This window comes from Rhinolophus ferrumequinum, chromosome 22, assembly GCF_004115265.2.
Source record: "Rhinolophus ferrumequinum isolate MPI-CBG mRhiFer1 chromosome 22, mRhiFer1_v1.p, whole genome shotgun sequence".
Taxonomy (NCBI): domain Eukaryota; kingdom Metazoa; phylum Chordata; class Mammalia; order Chiroptera; family Rhinolophidae; genus Rhinolophus; species Rhinolophus ferrumequinum.
The window spans coordinates 50,837,932-50,854,553 of record NC_046305.1 but is presented as its reverse complement, the minus strand read 5'-3'; the positions used below and the strand labels follow the sequence as shown (position 1 = coordinate 50,854,553).

At 42.7% G+C, this 16,622-nt stretch overlaps 1 protein-coding gene across 1 annotated transcript; it reads left to right on the top strand.

Annotated features, from left to right (window-relative positions):
* The first annotated feature begins 11,438 nt into the window (after positions 1 to 11,438).
* MCL1 (MCL1 apoptosis regulator, BCL2 family member) lies at positions 11,439 to 16,287 on the top strand. The gene is made up of 3 exons (XM_033092716.1): positions 11,439 to 12,329; positions 12,671 to 12,918; positions 13,430 to 16,287. The coding sequence occupies exons 1-3, from the start codon at positions 11,636 to 11,638 to the stop codon at positions 13,544 to 13,546; spliced, it is 1,059 nt and encodes a 352-aa protein (XP_032948607.1). The 5' UTR covers positions 11,439 to 11,635; the 3' UTR covers positions 13,547 to 16,287.
* Positions 16,288 to 16,622: the final 335 nt, after the last annotated feature.

The window sequence follows — 16,622 nt, the reverse complement described above, 5'->3', positions numbered from 1 at the left end:
GGGCCTTGAGGGGCCACTGAACCATTTGTCCCTGGGTAGGGGGTGAACATGAGACTGTATGACTCATGGCAGAGGAATTTCAAAGCTAAGGTTGGCTAACCATGGAGTCTGAGGTAACAAAGAAGCTACATCTTGGAAGTAGGTAGCTGCCCTCCCTTCTGACAAAAGGGTCAGATATACACGAGTCCTGGGGACCAACCATGGAGCCAGTTTAAATTCTACTTGAGAACTTCCTGGAAGTATAGTGGGACTCTTCACAAAGGGTTCCATGTAGAATAGACCTCTGGAAAACCAAAGGGTGAGCAGTGGAGGGGTGGCCATAGAAATACGATGCATCATTTCACTTTGGGGAAGCTGACATTTGCCGTTGGAAAGACTCAGCAGGGAAGCTTGTGATAAGCCCACACAAACACCCATGAGACAGTCAGCTGTCAGCATCAGCCAGGCCTAGACAGCACGAAGCCACTAAGAACGTCCCTCCTTCTTCCTTGTCCATTCTTGAATGCTTCAGTGTCAGCATCTAGCAAGGGGAGGAGGACATGGAGCCAAAGGAGAGAAACCAACTACCCCTCACCCACAACAGCAAGCTGGCAAATTATACTGACCCTAGCTGGGGTGATGGAGCTATTCTCACATGTGACGAAAACTGATGAGCTTCTTAATATATTTCTGAATCAAGTGTGTTTTGCTACTTAAAACGATTGCAAGGCTGTTACCCTAAGGGTGATGAAATGTTAGGAGTGCTGACATTTTCATCCAAGTCAAAGGAAAACCTCTCCCACTGAAATCAATTTGCAGAGGCAAGGGGAGACAAAATTAAACTCTGATTTTTATTATATCCCCTCAGTTGGTACTTGGTAAGCGTTTCAGTTATCATCATCTCTGTATTCTGAGGGATATATTCGGCACTCATGGAATTGACACTGTTTCTTCCAGTTTGTAGTGTGCCAAAGAACCTTTGCAAGGTTAACATCCTCTCCATAATAACACAACTCCAAAGAAAGGACTTGTAGGGGTCTGGGGCCTAGTAAATCTGGCTGAGGCCAAGGGAGTTTTAATTAAAGTTTGTTGGAACCTTGAAGAACAGTTCCAAGTAATTCTTCCTGATTCAATCTTTTCCACAGCATCCCTGGTGAGGGATCCTTTAGTCTTTCTTGAATAACTCCAATGTCTTGGAATTACTACTATCTTCACCCTCATTAAAACTCTTCAGGTGTTGGAGGCTCTCTCTGGCTCATTCCACTAGTCCTAACCATTCTCCTTTCCTCCAATCATTGCTCCTGGACGTACTGGGACGTTTCTGGGTGAGTGCAAATGGGCCTGAGTCTGGTCCAGAGATGACCAGACAGCCGAGTAGTAGAACTAAAGCATCACCTGCTTGGCTGTGAACTTGGACTGGACGACCGTCTTAGGCGACCTTAGATGTTTTTCACTACCCACCTTATCCCACTGCTGACTCATTAAACCTGACAGTAGCTAAAATCTAGACGTGTAATTTGGGGGTGAGGTAGGGTTGTTTGGATTTGTTTTGATTTTAGAAATAATACTCAAATGCGTTTTTACTTTATAAAACCTCTAAAAAATAGAGATTAAAATCTGTATTCAAAAAAAAAAAAAAAACTACAGACAAGGTCAAAGTCTTCTTGACGGTTGTCCCAAATTCCTGGTCCTTTCCTTCCAGAGATAAATACTGTTTCATTTTGGTTATGTATCCTTCAAGACTTTTTGCTATGTATTCCATGGATGTATATTTACATGTAGGAATATGTTGTATGGGATTTTTAAAACATAAATGGTTTTTAACAACATCAGATGGTTTGTGTTAGTCTACATTTCCTCTTTTCACTTAACATGTTTCAGAGAAATTTTCATATTAGTACATATAAAACTGTCTCACTCTTTATAACTGCTACATAGTATCCCATGGTATGGATAATCACAGGTCATTAACCATTCTGTTGTTGGACAGATAGTTTCCAATTTTTTGCTATACAATGTTTCACTGAAAATTCATGTGTGCTATATGGGATATCTCTCTGGGATAAATACGGACAGATTCAATTGCTGGGTCACAGGTTCAATTGCTGGGTCACAGAGTATGCACATTTAAAATTTTAACACATACCTTAAATTGCCCTACAGTCATTTATATTCCACCAACCTTGTGAGAATACCCTAGCCATTGCCCCCATACCTTTGCTAATATTAGTATTAGTCTTTTAAATTTTTGCCAATATGAAAGTTGAACAAAAGTTGTCTCATATATAACATACTCGTACAGATACATATATATGTATGTATATATAAGTATGTGTATATACATGCCATTTGTAGTCCTCTATTTCAATTACTTTGTCCATATTTTTTCTGTTGTGTCTCCTAAGTAATTTTCAAACCTATTATTGCCATATCATTTATATATATATATATATATAAAAAACCTTTGTGCTAGACTTACATTTAATCCATTTCAACGAAATCTTGTTAGATTTGATCTAGCCTGCCAAGACCTCTGCATTCTCATTCTGTTCTCCAACACACTCATTATCCCTCCCTAGTCTTGATATCTGCAAATGTGATCATCTGTCTTCATGTTCTTAACTAAACCATTTGTACAGAAGTCAAACATGACAGCTCTCAGGTCGGAGCCCGGTGGGTACAACTAGAGGCCTCTCGTTTGGTATCAATCCATTATCAGTCCGTTGGATTCTGGGCTCTGCTCTTGCTGCCTTTTCCGCCACCAGCAATTAGGAGCTTGGTTCAGCTGGAACCTACAGCTCAGGCCTCATTGTCAGACCTCACCCGAGAGGTCAGAATTCCATGTCCCAGGCCAAAAGGATAAAAATTGAAATCGAGTAGAAACCAAGTTTACTACCCCTTTCCTGGGCTTCTGTCATCTGAGTCAGCTACTCTAAGGATCTCTTCCATTTTAGAACGCACGGATTTTGTAAAAATGTGTAACTTGTCATTCATTCTTCTGTCTTGTATCTCTTGGTTTGCTCCAGTCTGCCACATCCTTTGTGGCTTCACTTCTTTCCCTGTCCACCTTGGGCCCCGTGGACAGTGATCTCAACACTGTTACCACACCCACCATCGCTTTTATCTACTGTTCTTTGCTCCCAACTACCTCACCACTCCCCAGTTCTAGATCAATCTAATCTTTATTCACTCAAGAAATATTTATCGAGTGCCTGTTGATGTGCCACAAGTTGTTCTAGGTAGGGGTACAGGTGTGTTTTCTCCACTTCCGGTTGTTGGCTGCTGCTTTATGGGACAGCACCAGTTGACCACCAGTCAGAACTGGTACTAACGTGTGGTTTCCAGCCTTAACTTGGCTGTCCTCATAGGGAGCCAGATGCCTTGAGAATTTCCCACAGCTGCTGCCCTCAAGCACCTCTCTCTCTAGCCCCAGCCTCTGCTTTTGCAGACCGCCTTGCAGTCTACCTCAAAGGAAAGTAGACAAACCGGTGCCCAGCACTCTTCTTGCCCTCTAAACTGACCTCTGAGGGCACCCCGTCTGTAGCTTCCAGCCCAGCTGGAGAAGAGGATCTCCTCACAGGCTCTAACTCCAGCCTTTGCCCTCCCAGCTGTCTCTCCTGGAGTACCTATCAATCATCCCTTCTTTCTCCTTTATAATTGCTTTCATTCCACAAGATCATTCTCCTTAACCTACAAATATGTTTGAATCCCTCATTCCAAAAAAAAAAAAAGAAAAGAAAACTTTCTTCAATCCAACCATCCTCTGCTTTCTCATCTCTCTCAAATTTCTTGAAAAACGAATTTTCAACTCCTATTTACTCTTTAACCCAGTGAAATTCAGCTTTTGCCCTCGTTAATTTGCGTAATCTGTTCTCAAAACCAATCTAATTGCCAAATACACTGGCCGATTTGCCGTCCTTACCGGAATGTATTCCTCTCTCGCCTATCTGACATCAAAGCCTGTGCTCTTTGTGAATATAGCTAAGTTTTAAGGTAAAGGAGAAAGGAATTTCCATTCCATCCCAGTGAATTTTCCATGTCATCGGAAGGAGAGAGCCTCAGCAAAAACAGGAACTTTCTCTGCGAGACTGGTAAGAGTGGTTAGAGTCCCAAAGGAGCAGTCCCACGTTCTTCCCATGAGTCCACGTGCCACCCCAATTCCCTCACATATGGTTTCCCTTTGGGAAAAAATTCAGGCCCTCAGTTAGGAGTCCCATAGCCAAGCACATTGTTACCAGAGTGTCTGGCATGTCGCAGACACTCAATAAATATGTATTTCATCCCCTTTATACTGTAATATTTCTCTCGGTAACTCCCGAAACAGTATCTGTAGCCTTGACCATGCCTGTAGCCTTACTCCTGCATTTCTTTTTGTTTGTCTTGTTTTAGAGATTATTGTTTAGTTTCAGGTGTACAAAACAATGTACTAGACAGTTGTACCACCTCACAAAGTGGTAACCCTCCTCCCCCAATCTACTACCCCCTCTGACAGTGTATGTAACTGTTACAGTACAATCCTGCACTTCTACTGCCTCTGAGACTCCCACCTACAAGTCTCAAGGGGCATGTCAGGCACAGTATGTCTCGAGAATCTTCCCAACAAATCTTGTCTTCCAATATATATGCTTATCTCATTAAGAGCAGCACTTGTCTACCATTATAGAAATCTTGGCATTATCCTAGATTCTTTCCTTTCTCTTATGTCACACATCCAATCAGTATCAGATCCTGCTGACTCTACCTTGAGAAATGTTTCTCAAATATAGGTCTTTTCCTGCTTTCCCATTCTTGATATTCATTCAAATCCTTGTCACTCTTTCCCAGACAATTGCAACAACCTCCTAACTAGATTTCCCGGAACCAGCCTTTCCCACCGCTCGCCTACTGCTCTCAGACTAGGATTCCTAAAATACAAAATTCTGCTATGTTATCCCCTCCTTAAAATGCTATCAAAGCACTGAAGACACTTCACAATCAATCTGGCACCACACTCTCTCTTTAATCTCGACTCCTGCCTCCCCTGTCCTCCTACTTCATGTTAACAACTACTATCTGAGTGCTTATATGCCAGATCCTGTGACAAATGATGTGTATATAACCTGATAGACCTGCCATTCTCAAACTCTTTTGTTTTAGGATCCCTTTAGATTCTTTTTTTTTTTTAATTTATTTTTTTTTTAAGTGTGTTTTTCCAGGACCCATCAGCTCCAAGTCAAGCAATTGTTTCAATCTAGTTGTGGAGGGCACAGCTCTCAGTGGACCCATGTGGGGATTGAACCAGCAACCCTTGTTGTAAGAGCACTGCACTCTAACCAACTGAGCTAACTGGCCACCTCCCCCCTTTAGAGTCTTAAAAATTACTGAGGACCCCAAAGAGTTTCTGTTTATATGGGTTATATCTACTGATATTTACCACATTAGAAATTTAAACTGAGAAACTTAGAAATATTAATTCATTTTAAAATAATAATAATAAACCAATTGCAGGTTAATATAAATAACATATTTTCCAAAAAGTCATGAAAAAAGTGTTATTTTACATTTTTGCAAATCTCTCAATATCTGATTTGATTTAAAGGCAGCTTGTTTTTCTTATCTGTTTATGCATTTAATCTGTTTTGATATGTTGTGGCTGAAGTATTTGGAGAAAATCTGTCCTCATACAGATAAGTAATTAAAAAGAGGAGGTGAGGTATTTTCCCGATAATTCTGGATCTTCTTCGATAGTATTCCAAACCATGACAAGTCGTAGTTTCTTCATTAAGTGTCATAGGGTATTTGAAACCATATCACTGAACTTTCTGTATTCTGTTACATTAAAACCCATTGATCTATCTTGCAATTTGAATGGATCTTCTACCCAAGCATGATTTTGAAACAAGCATTGGTCATCTGCAAAATATTGGTTCACTCAGTTATGCAGATTTTCCAAATGTTAATATATTTCATTATCCAACATAAAAAATAATCACATTCATCAAAACCACAGCCAATCCCATTAGCAAAATCTTTCAGTGTTGGGAAGCTGTCAAATGCACTGTAGTACATCATGAAAGTTTTTCAGAATTATAATTTTCCCTTGAAATCTCAAATTTTATCATTGGCAACAAATACTGTCAGGTGTTTTCCTTGAAGTGACAGGCTCTCTTTTCATTTTTGAGAAAATGCCAAATGCTCAATATAAATAACCATAGTTTGTGTCATTCTTTCAGGTTTAAATGGTGATTCATTAAAAAAAAAAAAAGTGCAGCTAATTCAGCTCACAATTCAAATAACTGCACAAGTGCTTTTCCTAGAGACAAGTATCATACTCTGATATAAAACAGAAGTGATTTATTTACATGTACTTCTCATTTTGTCAAAGAGAATATTAAAAGCGACGTACTCAAGAATCGAGGTGTAATAAAATTAGTAATTTTTACTGCTACATCAAGGTCATTCTTAAGCAAAACTGGTCCTTTTGTTCACTGTGCGTGTGTGATGGGAAAGAATACAATGACAACTAGTACAGTTTGGTACCATGGCCTATGCTACGGTCTCAGCAGTTTTGCCCCCATGGCTTTTGCACGATCAGTGCAAATGCCAAACACATCGAAAAGGGCAAATAACATCTGGTATTATGAGACCACGTTTGACCTCATGGCCCCCCTAAAAAAAGATGTTGGATACCCTGGGAGTCTGTGTACCCCACTTAGAAAACTGCTGTCTTAGATCCTTACAACTTCATTGCTCACTTTACAGGTGGACAAACACACATAAACTACATAATACGCCCGGGGTCACTGAACTGGTGAGTGGTGGTGGGGCTGCGTTCATTTGATTTGAAAGCCTGTGTTCTCAGGCAGCCCCTCGCTACTGTCTGTGAAGCCATGGCTCCTTGAAGACAGCACACACTACCTTTACACGGGTTCTTCTCTCTGCTTAGAGCGTTTTGCTCCCCTGTGCTCCTGGTAAAGTCACAGCCAGTTCAATACCCATCTCAGAATGCCTTCCTCCCAAGGCCGAGTTCACTGTTCTCTCCTCTGTGGCTTACGCATTTTGCTTATGAGTCTAATTTTGGCACCAAACAGGTTGTTTTCATTTTAATGCCATCAAATCTGTCAATTTTTTTCCTCTACGGTTACTGCTTTTTTTATGTTGTTTAATAATTCTTTCCTACCCTGAGTTCATAAGATTTTCTCCTACATGTAATTTTTACAGTTTTTAATCCACCTGGGATTTATTTTTTCTATATGGTACAAGGTAGAGATCCAGTATTATTTTTTCCACATAAGTATCCAGTTGTCCTCGCTCCATGTCTTGAGCAATCCAATCTTCTCCCTACTGATCTGCAATGCTGATTCTGTTATCATGTTTCCATATACATATAAGTCTGCTTGTGGGCTCTCTATTCTGTCACATTGACCCATATGTTCATTCCTGCTAATATCACACTTTTTTTTTCTCTATAGATTTATAAGTCATGATGTGCAGCATGGCTAATCCCCTCATTGTTGTTCTCTCTTTTTAATTATTTTTATTTTTCTTTCAGGAGTGCTTGGCTCGTCTTGGCCCTTTGGTCTTTCTTCCTTGTTTTAGAATCAACTTATCCAGTTCCTTATTTGGAACTGTATTCAATCTATATAATAGTTTGCAAGAGTACTGTCATTTTTACGATATGAGTCTTCCTATATGTGAACATGCTTTATGTCTGTATTTGGATTTTCTTTAATGCATTTCAATAGAGTTTTTATAATTTTCTCCATATAGTTTTGCACATAGTGGTAGAGATTGCTGGTTGTGCTTTCTTCCATAGTAACAGAATCCCTAATTTTTAGCTGGGCACACAGACACTCAGAACAAAGTATTTCCTAGCCTCCCTTGCAGCTAGGAGACACGTAACTAACATTTCTAGCTAATCGGAATGAACAACAATGGTATGCAACTTCTGGGAAGTGTCATTAAAGGAAGTTAGGTACCCTTTGTCTTCCCTTTTCTGCTTCCTGCTGGCTGGACCTCAGATAACACAAGTGAAACTAGCCATCTTGCACCATGAGGTAGAAAAGCATGTATGAGGATAGCAGAACAATATGATAGAGGGAATATGAGTTCCTGATCTCTATGGAACTACCATGCCAAATTCTGGGTTCTGTCAGAAAAGAAGAAGAATGAATACTGGATAAGGCAGGGAGCAACGTCTGTCACAACTGAGACGCTACCGAACCCTAGTTTATGCTAGTGTTACTTATGGAGTCTAGGGCCTGAAATTATGATCTTGTAGGCAAAGATGATAATTATGGTGGTGTGATGGGAGGGTAGGAAGATGCTGGAGGCACAGTGAAAGAGTATATGGTATGCAGTGAGAAGTGTAGAAAATGGCCAATTAAGCAAGAAGTTCAGTGAATGATTTTGACACAAAAACATGAGCTCGATCTTTTCAGTGTATGATCAAGAATAATCTTTAGAAATTATGGTCACAAGGGGCAATTGTTTAGGGAAAATTATGGACATTTTGGAAACAAGTCAGAAAGATGACCACGTGATCTTTTAAAATTATGCCAGAGCATTTTCAAGTAAGTCCACCTGAAAGTCACCAGATTATCTTGGAGAATGTGATTTTGTTTGATTAGCACCCAGAAGTTTTACAATCCTCCTAAGTTCTAGTTCACTAAAGAAGATAAACCCAAAAGTTATAGTTTATTGCCGTTTAGGCAATAAAACTTACTTAGCATCTTTCTTCAGCATTTCTTTCCCTATTGACTACGTAAGTCCGGATTCCTCGTATTCTCACTGACAATGAGCTTTGCCATTCTGTTGATTTCTTCATTAGTGAGGTAAATAAAATTTTGATATGTGAGAAAAAAGAAAGAGTATGGTATGAAAAGGCCTTAGAGAGAAGCTAAAGGCAAAAGATTAGCCTCAGCTTAGAGGAAGAGAACAGCGTGCTCTAGTAGTTCTGGAAATTTCTATCAGGACAGTGGAGCACCTCCCAAAACTGAGTTATATATAGGGCCTAAAAAACAAACAAACAAACAAAAAACCTCACTGCTTTACCAGGCTGAGGAATAAAAGGGTTGAAAATTTAATATGGATGCCAACTTTATGATAATGTAACACTCTGTTCTGTCATCCTTAGTCATCAAGCCTTATAGACTCTGCCTCCATAGTGTCTGTATTATGTTTTCCATTTCCACTCCATCACCCAAGTACAGGCCACCATTAGTTCTTGCCTATCATATTGCAGTGGCCTCCTAATTTATTTCTTTGCTTCCAGTCCTTTCTCCCCTGATGCATTCTAAAACCCACAATTAGAGTAATGAACCTCAGAGCATATACCACAGTATTCTAGGCTCAATGGTTCTCAACTGCCTAGAAAAGTTTAAAGCCCTTCAACTAGCTGTCAAAGCCCTCAATAATCTGACTCCGCCCCACTTTTCTCGCCTTTATATATATTCCATATTAGTAAACAGGCAGTCATCCAGTCAACAATGGAGCGTCTGCCAAGGGTCAGGCTTGGCTAGGGTTGCAAAGGGAAAGAAGTTGCAAAGCGTCCTCAGCCAGAGGACAGTCAGTGGAAGAGGTGACTAAAACTGAAGAGGAGCCAGAGTGGAAGAAGGGAAACCAGGAGAGTGTGATGCCCTAAAAGGCACATGAAGAGTGTTTCTAGAAGGGAATGATCAACCACATCCAGTACTGCTGAGAGGTATCAAGACAAATGAGGACTGCAAATTGACCCCTGGAACCTGGCCACATGGATCAATCACATGGTGACGTTGACAAGAATGGTTTCAGTGGAGTGGTGGGGACGAAAGCTTGTCATGGGTTCAAGAGGGAAACAGAGGTAAGGAGGTTGAAGGTTTTTGCTGTAAAGGGGAGCATCAAATAATTTCAGTTCTAAGGAAGACTTTTTAAAGATTTGAGAGAGAACATTAAGTTTGTATGCTGATGGGAATGGTTCAATAGAGAGAAATTGATGATGCAAGAAGTAAAGGGATAACTGCAAATACTTGAGCAGGCAAAGGAGATGGGATCCAACTGCACAAGTGAAGAGATTAACCTAAAATAGCAGGGAAGGTCATTCATTTAAACCAGACAGAATGGGCATAGGAGGAGGAAATTAGATTTGGTGGTAAGAAATGATGTTTTTCTCTTCTGATTGCTCCATTTTCTCAATGAGATAAGTTAACAGTTAAGATTTGGGAAGAGAGGAGGGAATATTGGAGGTTTAAGGACAAAAGAGGTGTTGCAATATTCATCTTGGATCTTAGGAGAGTGAATTGACTTAAGGAAATGCAAAAGGGTTGCTGAGCACTTGAGATTTCTGGCTATAAACTTTAAGTGAAACTTGCAATGCATTTGAAAAACAAAATGCTCTTGCATTTGTTATTTCCTCAATCTCTCTCCCCTTGACCATATTCTAGAAAGCCCAGCAGGAAAGCTACCTTTTCCATAAGGTGGTCTTGTAGCTCTCCTAGCCCCAAGAGAATTTTTCAATCCCAACTCCGGTATTGTTGCGTTTTATACAGGACATATATTCCATCTCACATTATGGTTAGTTTCTGTGCCAGACTAGAAGTTGCTTAAGGAGAGAAACCACTTCTTACAAACACAGGGTGTTTCTTTCCATCCTCTCTGCCACTTATTATAAATCCCCATGGTTCTAGATCCTGCCCAAACACATACTGTAATTGTGTGGCATGGACCCCCTATTTCCTTATTAAACTCTGATATTTGGGGGAACAAGAACCTTGCTCACCTTTCCTGCTTATGTCCCTCAAATACCTCGCTCTCGAATTTTAGCTATTATTTTTATAGATCTTTTAACAAAAAGAGTTTGCTTCAATTACTGTTAACTCACACATATGGCATGTAACAGGATCCTTGTTCTCAAGAGGTTTACCCCCCCCGAGTCAAATGTCCTTTATTATCAGTACTAAAATAAATGGTGTCAAGAGTCTCAGAAGAGATGCTAAGAGAGTTAAGGTTTATATGTAAATAGCAACAGATACTGTGTAGAGATGGGGGATGGGCAAAAACTAGTAGGCAGACAGGAATAAAAGTTGGGACGATTTTGTTTAGTCAATTTATATATTAATGATTCTATAAAGCAGTTCATGGAGCTGCCCCATTTGCAGACATCATTGGAATGAGTAGAGCGCGGCCCATATGCAAACTAACTACCGGCTGTCCCCCCTGCACGGCAGAACTTCCTCATCGCCTTTCCTCCACCCCTGAGTGATTCCATGATTATGATTCGCGTGCAGAAAAAAACCCCGGCACAAAACCCGGGGCACGCCAGTCACGACTCAGGGCAGCTCCGAGGCGGTCAGCAGGCCCCGGTCAGCCCTGGGGAAGGGCGCCAGCCCCCACACAGTGGCCGCAGCCGCCGTTACGTAACCCGCCGCGAGGGGCTCCGCGAGCCGGAAGGCCCCGCCCCGCCCCACGCCCCGCCCCTGAGATCGCCGGTTAGGTGCGGTGCGCAGCTCTCCGTCGCTTCCGCCCCTTTCCCCTTTTAAGGGAGCGACATTGGTGATTTTTTTTTAAGACTTGACGGCACCGCGTACGGTGTGAGACCGTGAAGCAGCGCCTCTCTCACTCCAGAGTTCCGCTGCCTCCAAGTGAGGGATCGCTGCGTCCCCCATTTTTCCCTGCTAGGCGACGGCGAAAGCTGCTTGAGATGCTGGGCCTCAAAAGAAACGCAGTAATCGGACTCAACCTCTACTGTGGGGGGTCCGGGTTAGGGGCCGGCAGCGGCGGCAGCGCCTCCCCTTCGGGAGAGCGGCTTCTGGCCGCGGGGAAGGAGGCCACCGCCCGGCGAGAGGCAGGGGGAGGGGAAGCCGGTGCGGTGATTGGCGGAAGCGCCGGCGCGAGCCCCCCGGCCACTCTCGCGCCGGACGCCCGGAGGGTCGCGCGGCCCTCGCCCATTGGCGCCGAGAGCCCCGACGTCACGGCGACCCCCGCGAGGCGGCTGTTCTTCGCGCCCTCCTTCCGCGCGTCGCCGCTTAAGGAGATGGAAGCCCCGGCCGCCGACGCCATCATGTCGCCCGAAGAGGAACTGGACGGGTACGAGCCGGAGCCTCTCGGGAAGCGGCCGGCTGTCCTGCCCTTGCTAGAGCGGGTCGAGGAGGCCAGTAATGGACCCGGTATGAGCGGCTCACTGCCCTCTACGCCGCCCCCCGCAGAGGAGGAGGAGGAGGACGAGTTGTACCGGCAGTCGCTGGAGATTATCTCTCGGTACCTTCGGGAGCAGGCGACCGGCGCCAAGGACGCGAAGCCAATGGGCAGGTCTGCGTCCGCCAGCCGCAAGGCGTTAGACACCCTTCGGCGGGTTGGGGACGGTGTGCAGCGCAACCACGAGACGGCTTTCCAAGGTAAGGGGGGGTATGCACGGGGGCCGTACTGCCTTTTGTCCACCGCTCCCGGATTCGCGGTGGGTGGAAACCGAAACGAGTGTTAGTGTTGAAACGACTCTCATCCTCTTTCTGAAACCAGAATATTCTGGCCATGAGTCATTGTTTCCGCCCACTCGATTCTTTTGGAAATAGCAGCTCTGTTCAAAGCCCGGAAAGGGTGGGATGTCAATTTTCAAGTGGGGTCGGTCTGAGTTATATAGAGCGCACGTAGCGATTTCCCCCGCCGTGGGTGGGCAAGGCGAATCGAGCGCTGGTTTAGACAAAGGGGGTGAGAACCCGCATGCTTTTCTCCCTCTCAGGCATGCTTCGGAAACTGGACATCAAAAACGAAGACGACGTCAAATCTTTGTCTCGAGTGATGATTCACGTTTTTAGTGACGGAGTAACAAACTGGGGCAGGATTGTGACTCTTATTTCTTTTGGTGCCTTTGTGGCCAAACACTTGAAGAGTATAAACCAAGAAAGCTGCATCGAACCATTAGCAGAAAGCATCACAGATGTTCTCGTAAGGACAAAACGAGACTGGCTAGTCAAACAAAGAGGCTGGGTAAGTTTGTTTTAAGGTTCAAGAGGGGCCCTGGAATGGAAATGGAATGGAGGATTTTTATGGAGAAAGTGGGGGCTAGCTAAAGGTTTTTGTGATGCACAGCTCAGTTTTCAGGCTCTTGGTTGCTTGATGTTAAGTAGTGAATCCAGAGAGATAGTGGTATGACTGCCTTGAATTGTTGCATGGAAACTCCTGGCTTCCTGTCGGTTGTTGTGCTGGTTGTTGAGTCTTTTGGTTTTGGTATTTTATTGTATATCAGCTGGATACCCTTCCCACCAGTGGATTCAAATAATGATGACATAAGAATCACCTGGAAATAATAGTAAAGTACATTCCTGAGCTCTACCCTCCCATTTTAAGTGACTGTCTTGCAGCCCAGGGTAAATGATTGGTTCGTCTTTGTGTTGGGTGGGAGGGCTTGCTTAAGATGTTTTAATTATCTTTTCTCTGTAAAGTGTAAGTCAGTGGAAATCCCATACTTGAAAATGTGCTTTTCTTTTTTGTTTTCTAGGATGGGTTTGTGGAGTTCTTCCACGTAGAGGACCTAGAAGGCGGCATCAGAAATGTGCTGCTGGCTTTTGCAGGTGTTGCTGGAGTCGGAGCTGGTCTGGCATATCTAATAAGATAGCCTTTTAAGTGAAATAATTGACTGTTACCAACTCCAGGCACCAAATCCACATAACATCTGCGGTGACGTGTGTTTATGACGTTGGACTTGAAGCTGTCCAGGCTGTAACCTCCATGCAACATAGAACAGCAAGTGGCACGAGGATTATAGCTGACGAATAAATACATGGGGAAAGTAGTCCCCCTTGAAGAGTCACTGTCTGAAAGAAGCAGAGTTCAGTTTCAGCAAACTTTGTTTGGGAGGCCATGGAGGAGGACTTTTAGATTAGTGAAGGCGGTAGGATGGAAAGACTTGCTGTCCTTTTCTAGAACAGGAGAGCAGGAGAGTGGCCAGTAGCCCAGGCTAGTCATAGAGTTCATTAAATATGCCTACTGAATTCATTAACTCCCTATAGTGTTAAAGGAAGCACTAACAATGCCAGTGACTTGCAAAGTGGATTTAAGCTACAATAGAACTTTGACTAAAAGCCTCAGTACTGTACAACAGTGTAAAGGGAAGCTTTTTCCTCCTTACAGTTAGCTTTCCCAGGTATGCTTCTTGAAGAATAGAAAGCCCAAGTGCTCAGGACTTTTTGTACCTGTTCAACTTGGTCTTGGTTTGAATGATTCCACGTTTGTTCACCTTGTAATGGCCAATAATACTTGATGTAAGGCTAAATAATTAGTTACAAAGGTGGTAAATACCCTCAATTTTTAAGATAGAAACAATTTGTAAATGTATTTGTCTGTAAAAATTGTATATATTTTTACAGAAAGTCTATTTCTTTGAAATGTAAAGAAGCGATTCTCAAATTTCACTATTTTTTTTCATACCCTTTTGAAATGTACAACTGTTGTAGTTAGTAACCTGTTCCTTACAGCCTTTCTATTCTAAACTTTGTCCTAATCAATCACAGATTATATACAGCCAGTCGATGTGTGCAGCCCTGGTTGTAGTTAAAACAATTTTGATTCATAACTGCAGTTTTTAATTTTCCTATCTGATCTTGGTATGTATTCCTTAGATAGGGTTTTTTTTGGGGGGGGGGACAGAAATTGAGGAATGGCAATTAATCCTTTCACTTTCTTACCTGTAGGTTTTCAATAATTGAAGCAAGAGGTTTTGGGGGGGCAGGCCAATGATGTACAAATAATGGGCTTTGGGCAACTACTCCTTTGCGTCCCTTCCTTAAAAGACTCAGCTGTTCCAGATGGGACTTATTAGCAGATATGTGTATAAAAAGGTCACATCAGTTGAATGAGAGACATTTGATCCATTGTTTGCTTAATAAATTGTAAAATAATGGCTTGAGAAAGAAAGCAGGCTGCAGTCTTACCGATGGTGCTATTTCAGGCTGGCTTGTTATGCACGGGTCTAAGCCTAGTGTATGAAAAAGACTCGTTTTCATTTCTGTTCATGATTCCCCAAACTCTGATTCCTAGACTTTGTTTCATATTTTTGCATTGGCATCTCTTCAAATATCAGACTAGACAGTCTATTGAACTTAGCATTTGTTTCCTATCCTTCCTTGAGATACTTGCTGCTTGTTCACCTCCCTCTACAGATAATTGGATCAGTTCCTACATCTTTCCCCGGCCATCCCTGAACTCGGGCCCATTTAGTTTGTGGCACTAGGAACCTAAGTAAACCCCCCTTCATCCTTCATGAATTTTATCCTTGGGAGGTGGCATTACCATGGGTTCTGTGACAGTAACCAGTCATGAGGTAGGACGAGTCCCTTTTCCCCAGACTGGTACCTTTTTGGTTGTTCCTTTATCTGACCTTCGGAGGGGAAAGTCTCAAAAGTCCTCTGAGGAATTTTCAGAGGAGGGGACAATATCTTAAGTGACTTTCTCTAGGTTCCTTTGAATTTGAACGTGATCGCTTACAAATGATAGAACTCGGTGGGCTCTCTTACACCTCAGAGTGCTATTAAAAAAAAAAGCTGGTTAAACTACAGAAAGCTTCAGTGTTAAAACGAGGGTCATTTCAAAGCGTCAGCCTCAAAACATAACCTTTATTTAGTCTGTGGACTCCAGCTAAAAATAGACATGAATAAAATGACTAAGAATGTAAGAGGGAAGAATGCCCCCTGCCTGCCCATTTCCGAGCCATAAGGTCATTTAGCTAGAGCTATTTTTACCTATGTATTTATCGTTCTTGGTCATAAACCACTTATTTATAGCACATCTATCTCTTAAGGACCTAAAAGCACTTTATGTAGTTTTTAATTAATCTTAATATCTGGTTAAGGTGACTAAAAAAGGCCTGTCTCCCCAAATCCAGTTGTGGAAATAAGCGCAGAGATACAAATGGGTGGGGTTTAGGGGCCCAGTTCCCTATTTACTAGGTGTGACTGCTGAAATGGTGAGGATCTAAGTTGGCATTTGGGGTCAGGGGCTGCGAGGGCTTAGGGAGAGGGTGGGCGGTTTTGTAGGGAGAGGAGGCAAGTGTTCTGGGTGCTGGCTCGCTGCCGAGTTCCGGCCCATTCTCCCAGAGCAGAGGGAGGGAGGGGCTTCGTGGAAAGACGGCTCTCAGCAACGTCTGTCTTCAGCTTCTCTCAGGGAAAAACCTGCGGTCCTAGTGTCCACGTACGTTGTATGGAGGCGAACACCTTGGTTGTGGTTCAACAGCTAGTACTGTTGACAGCTGTGCCAGGAAGGCTTAGGACCAACTGCAAATTAAGGAGGGCTGTAAAATGTGTTTTCCTAATTCATCTGTCTTCTGAAAAGAAAATAATAAATCTTTTTTTTCAAATTCAAGGTGTGGTACGGGTGTTTTCTAATCATTGCCTATCTTCCTTCCCCTCTTAGACAAGCCTTTTAGGGAACTCAGCTGAGCAAATAAGGTGAATTAATTACTATCAAAAGCAGCCCCATGAAACTGATTTGCCTGAGAGCAGCTGACAGTTCCCTTCGGAATAATTCCTTTCATTCACATGAGAGCCGGGTGGGTTTTGAATTGTATTACTGCTGTACTTCGGACTAGTTCCTGTATATTCTGTCTCCCCATCTCACAGCTTTTTGAGATGGAGCCAGAAGAATTAACTCCCAAAGTTGAATGTTGATGAGGTTTTTGGTACCGTTTCAGTACTTTT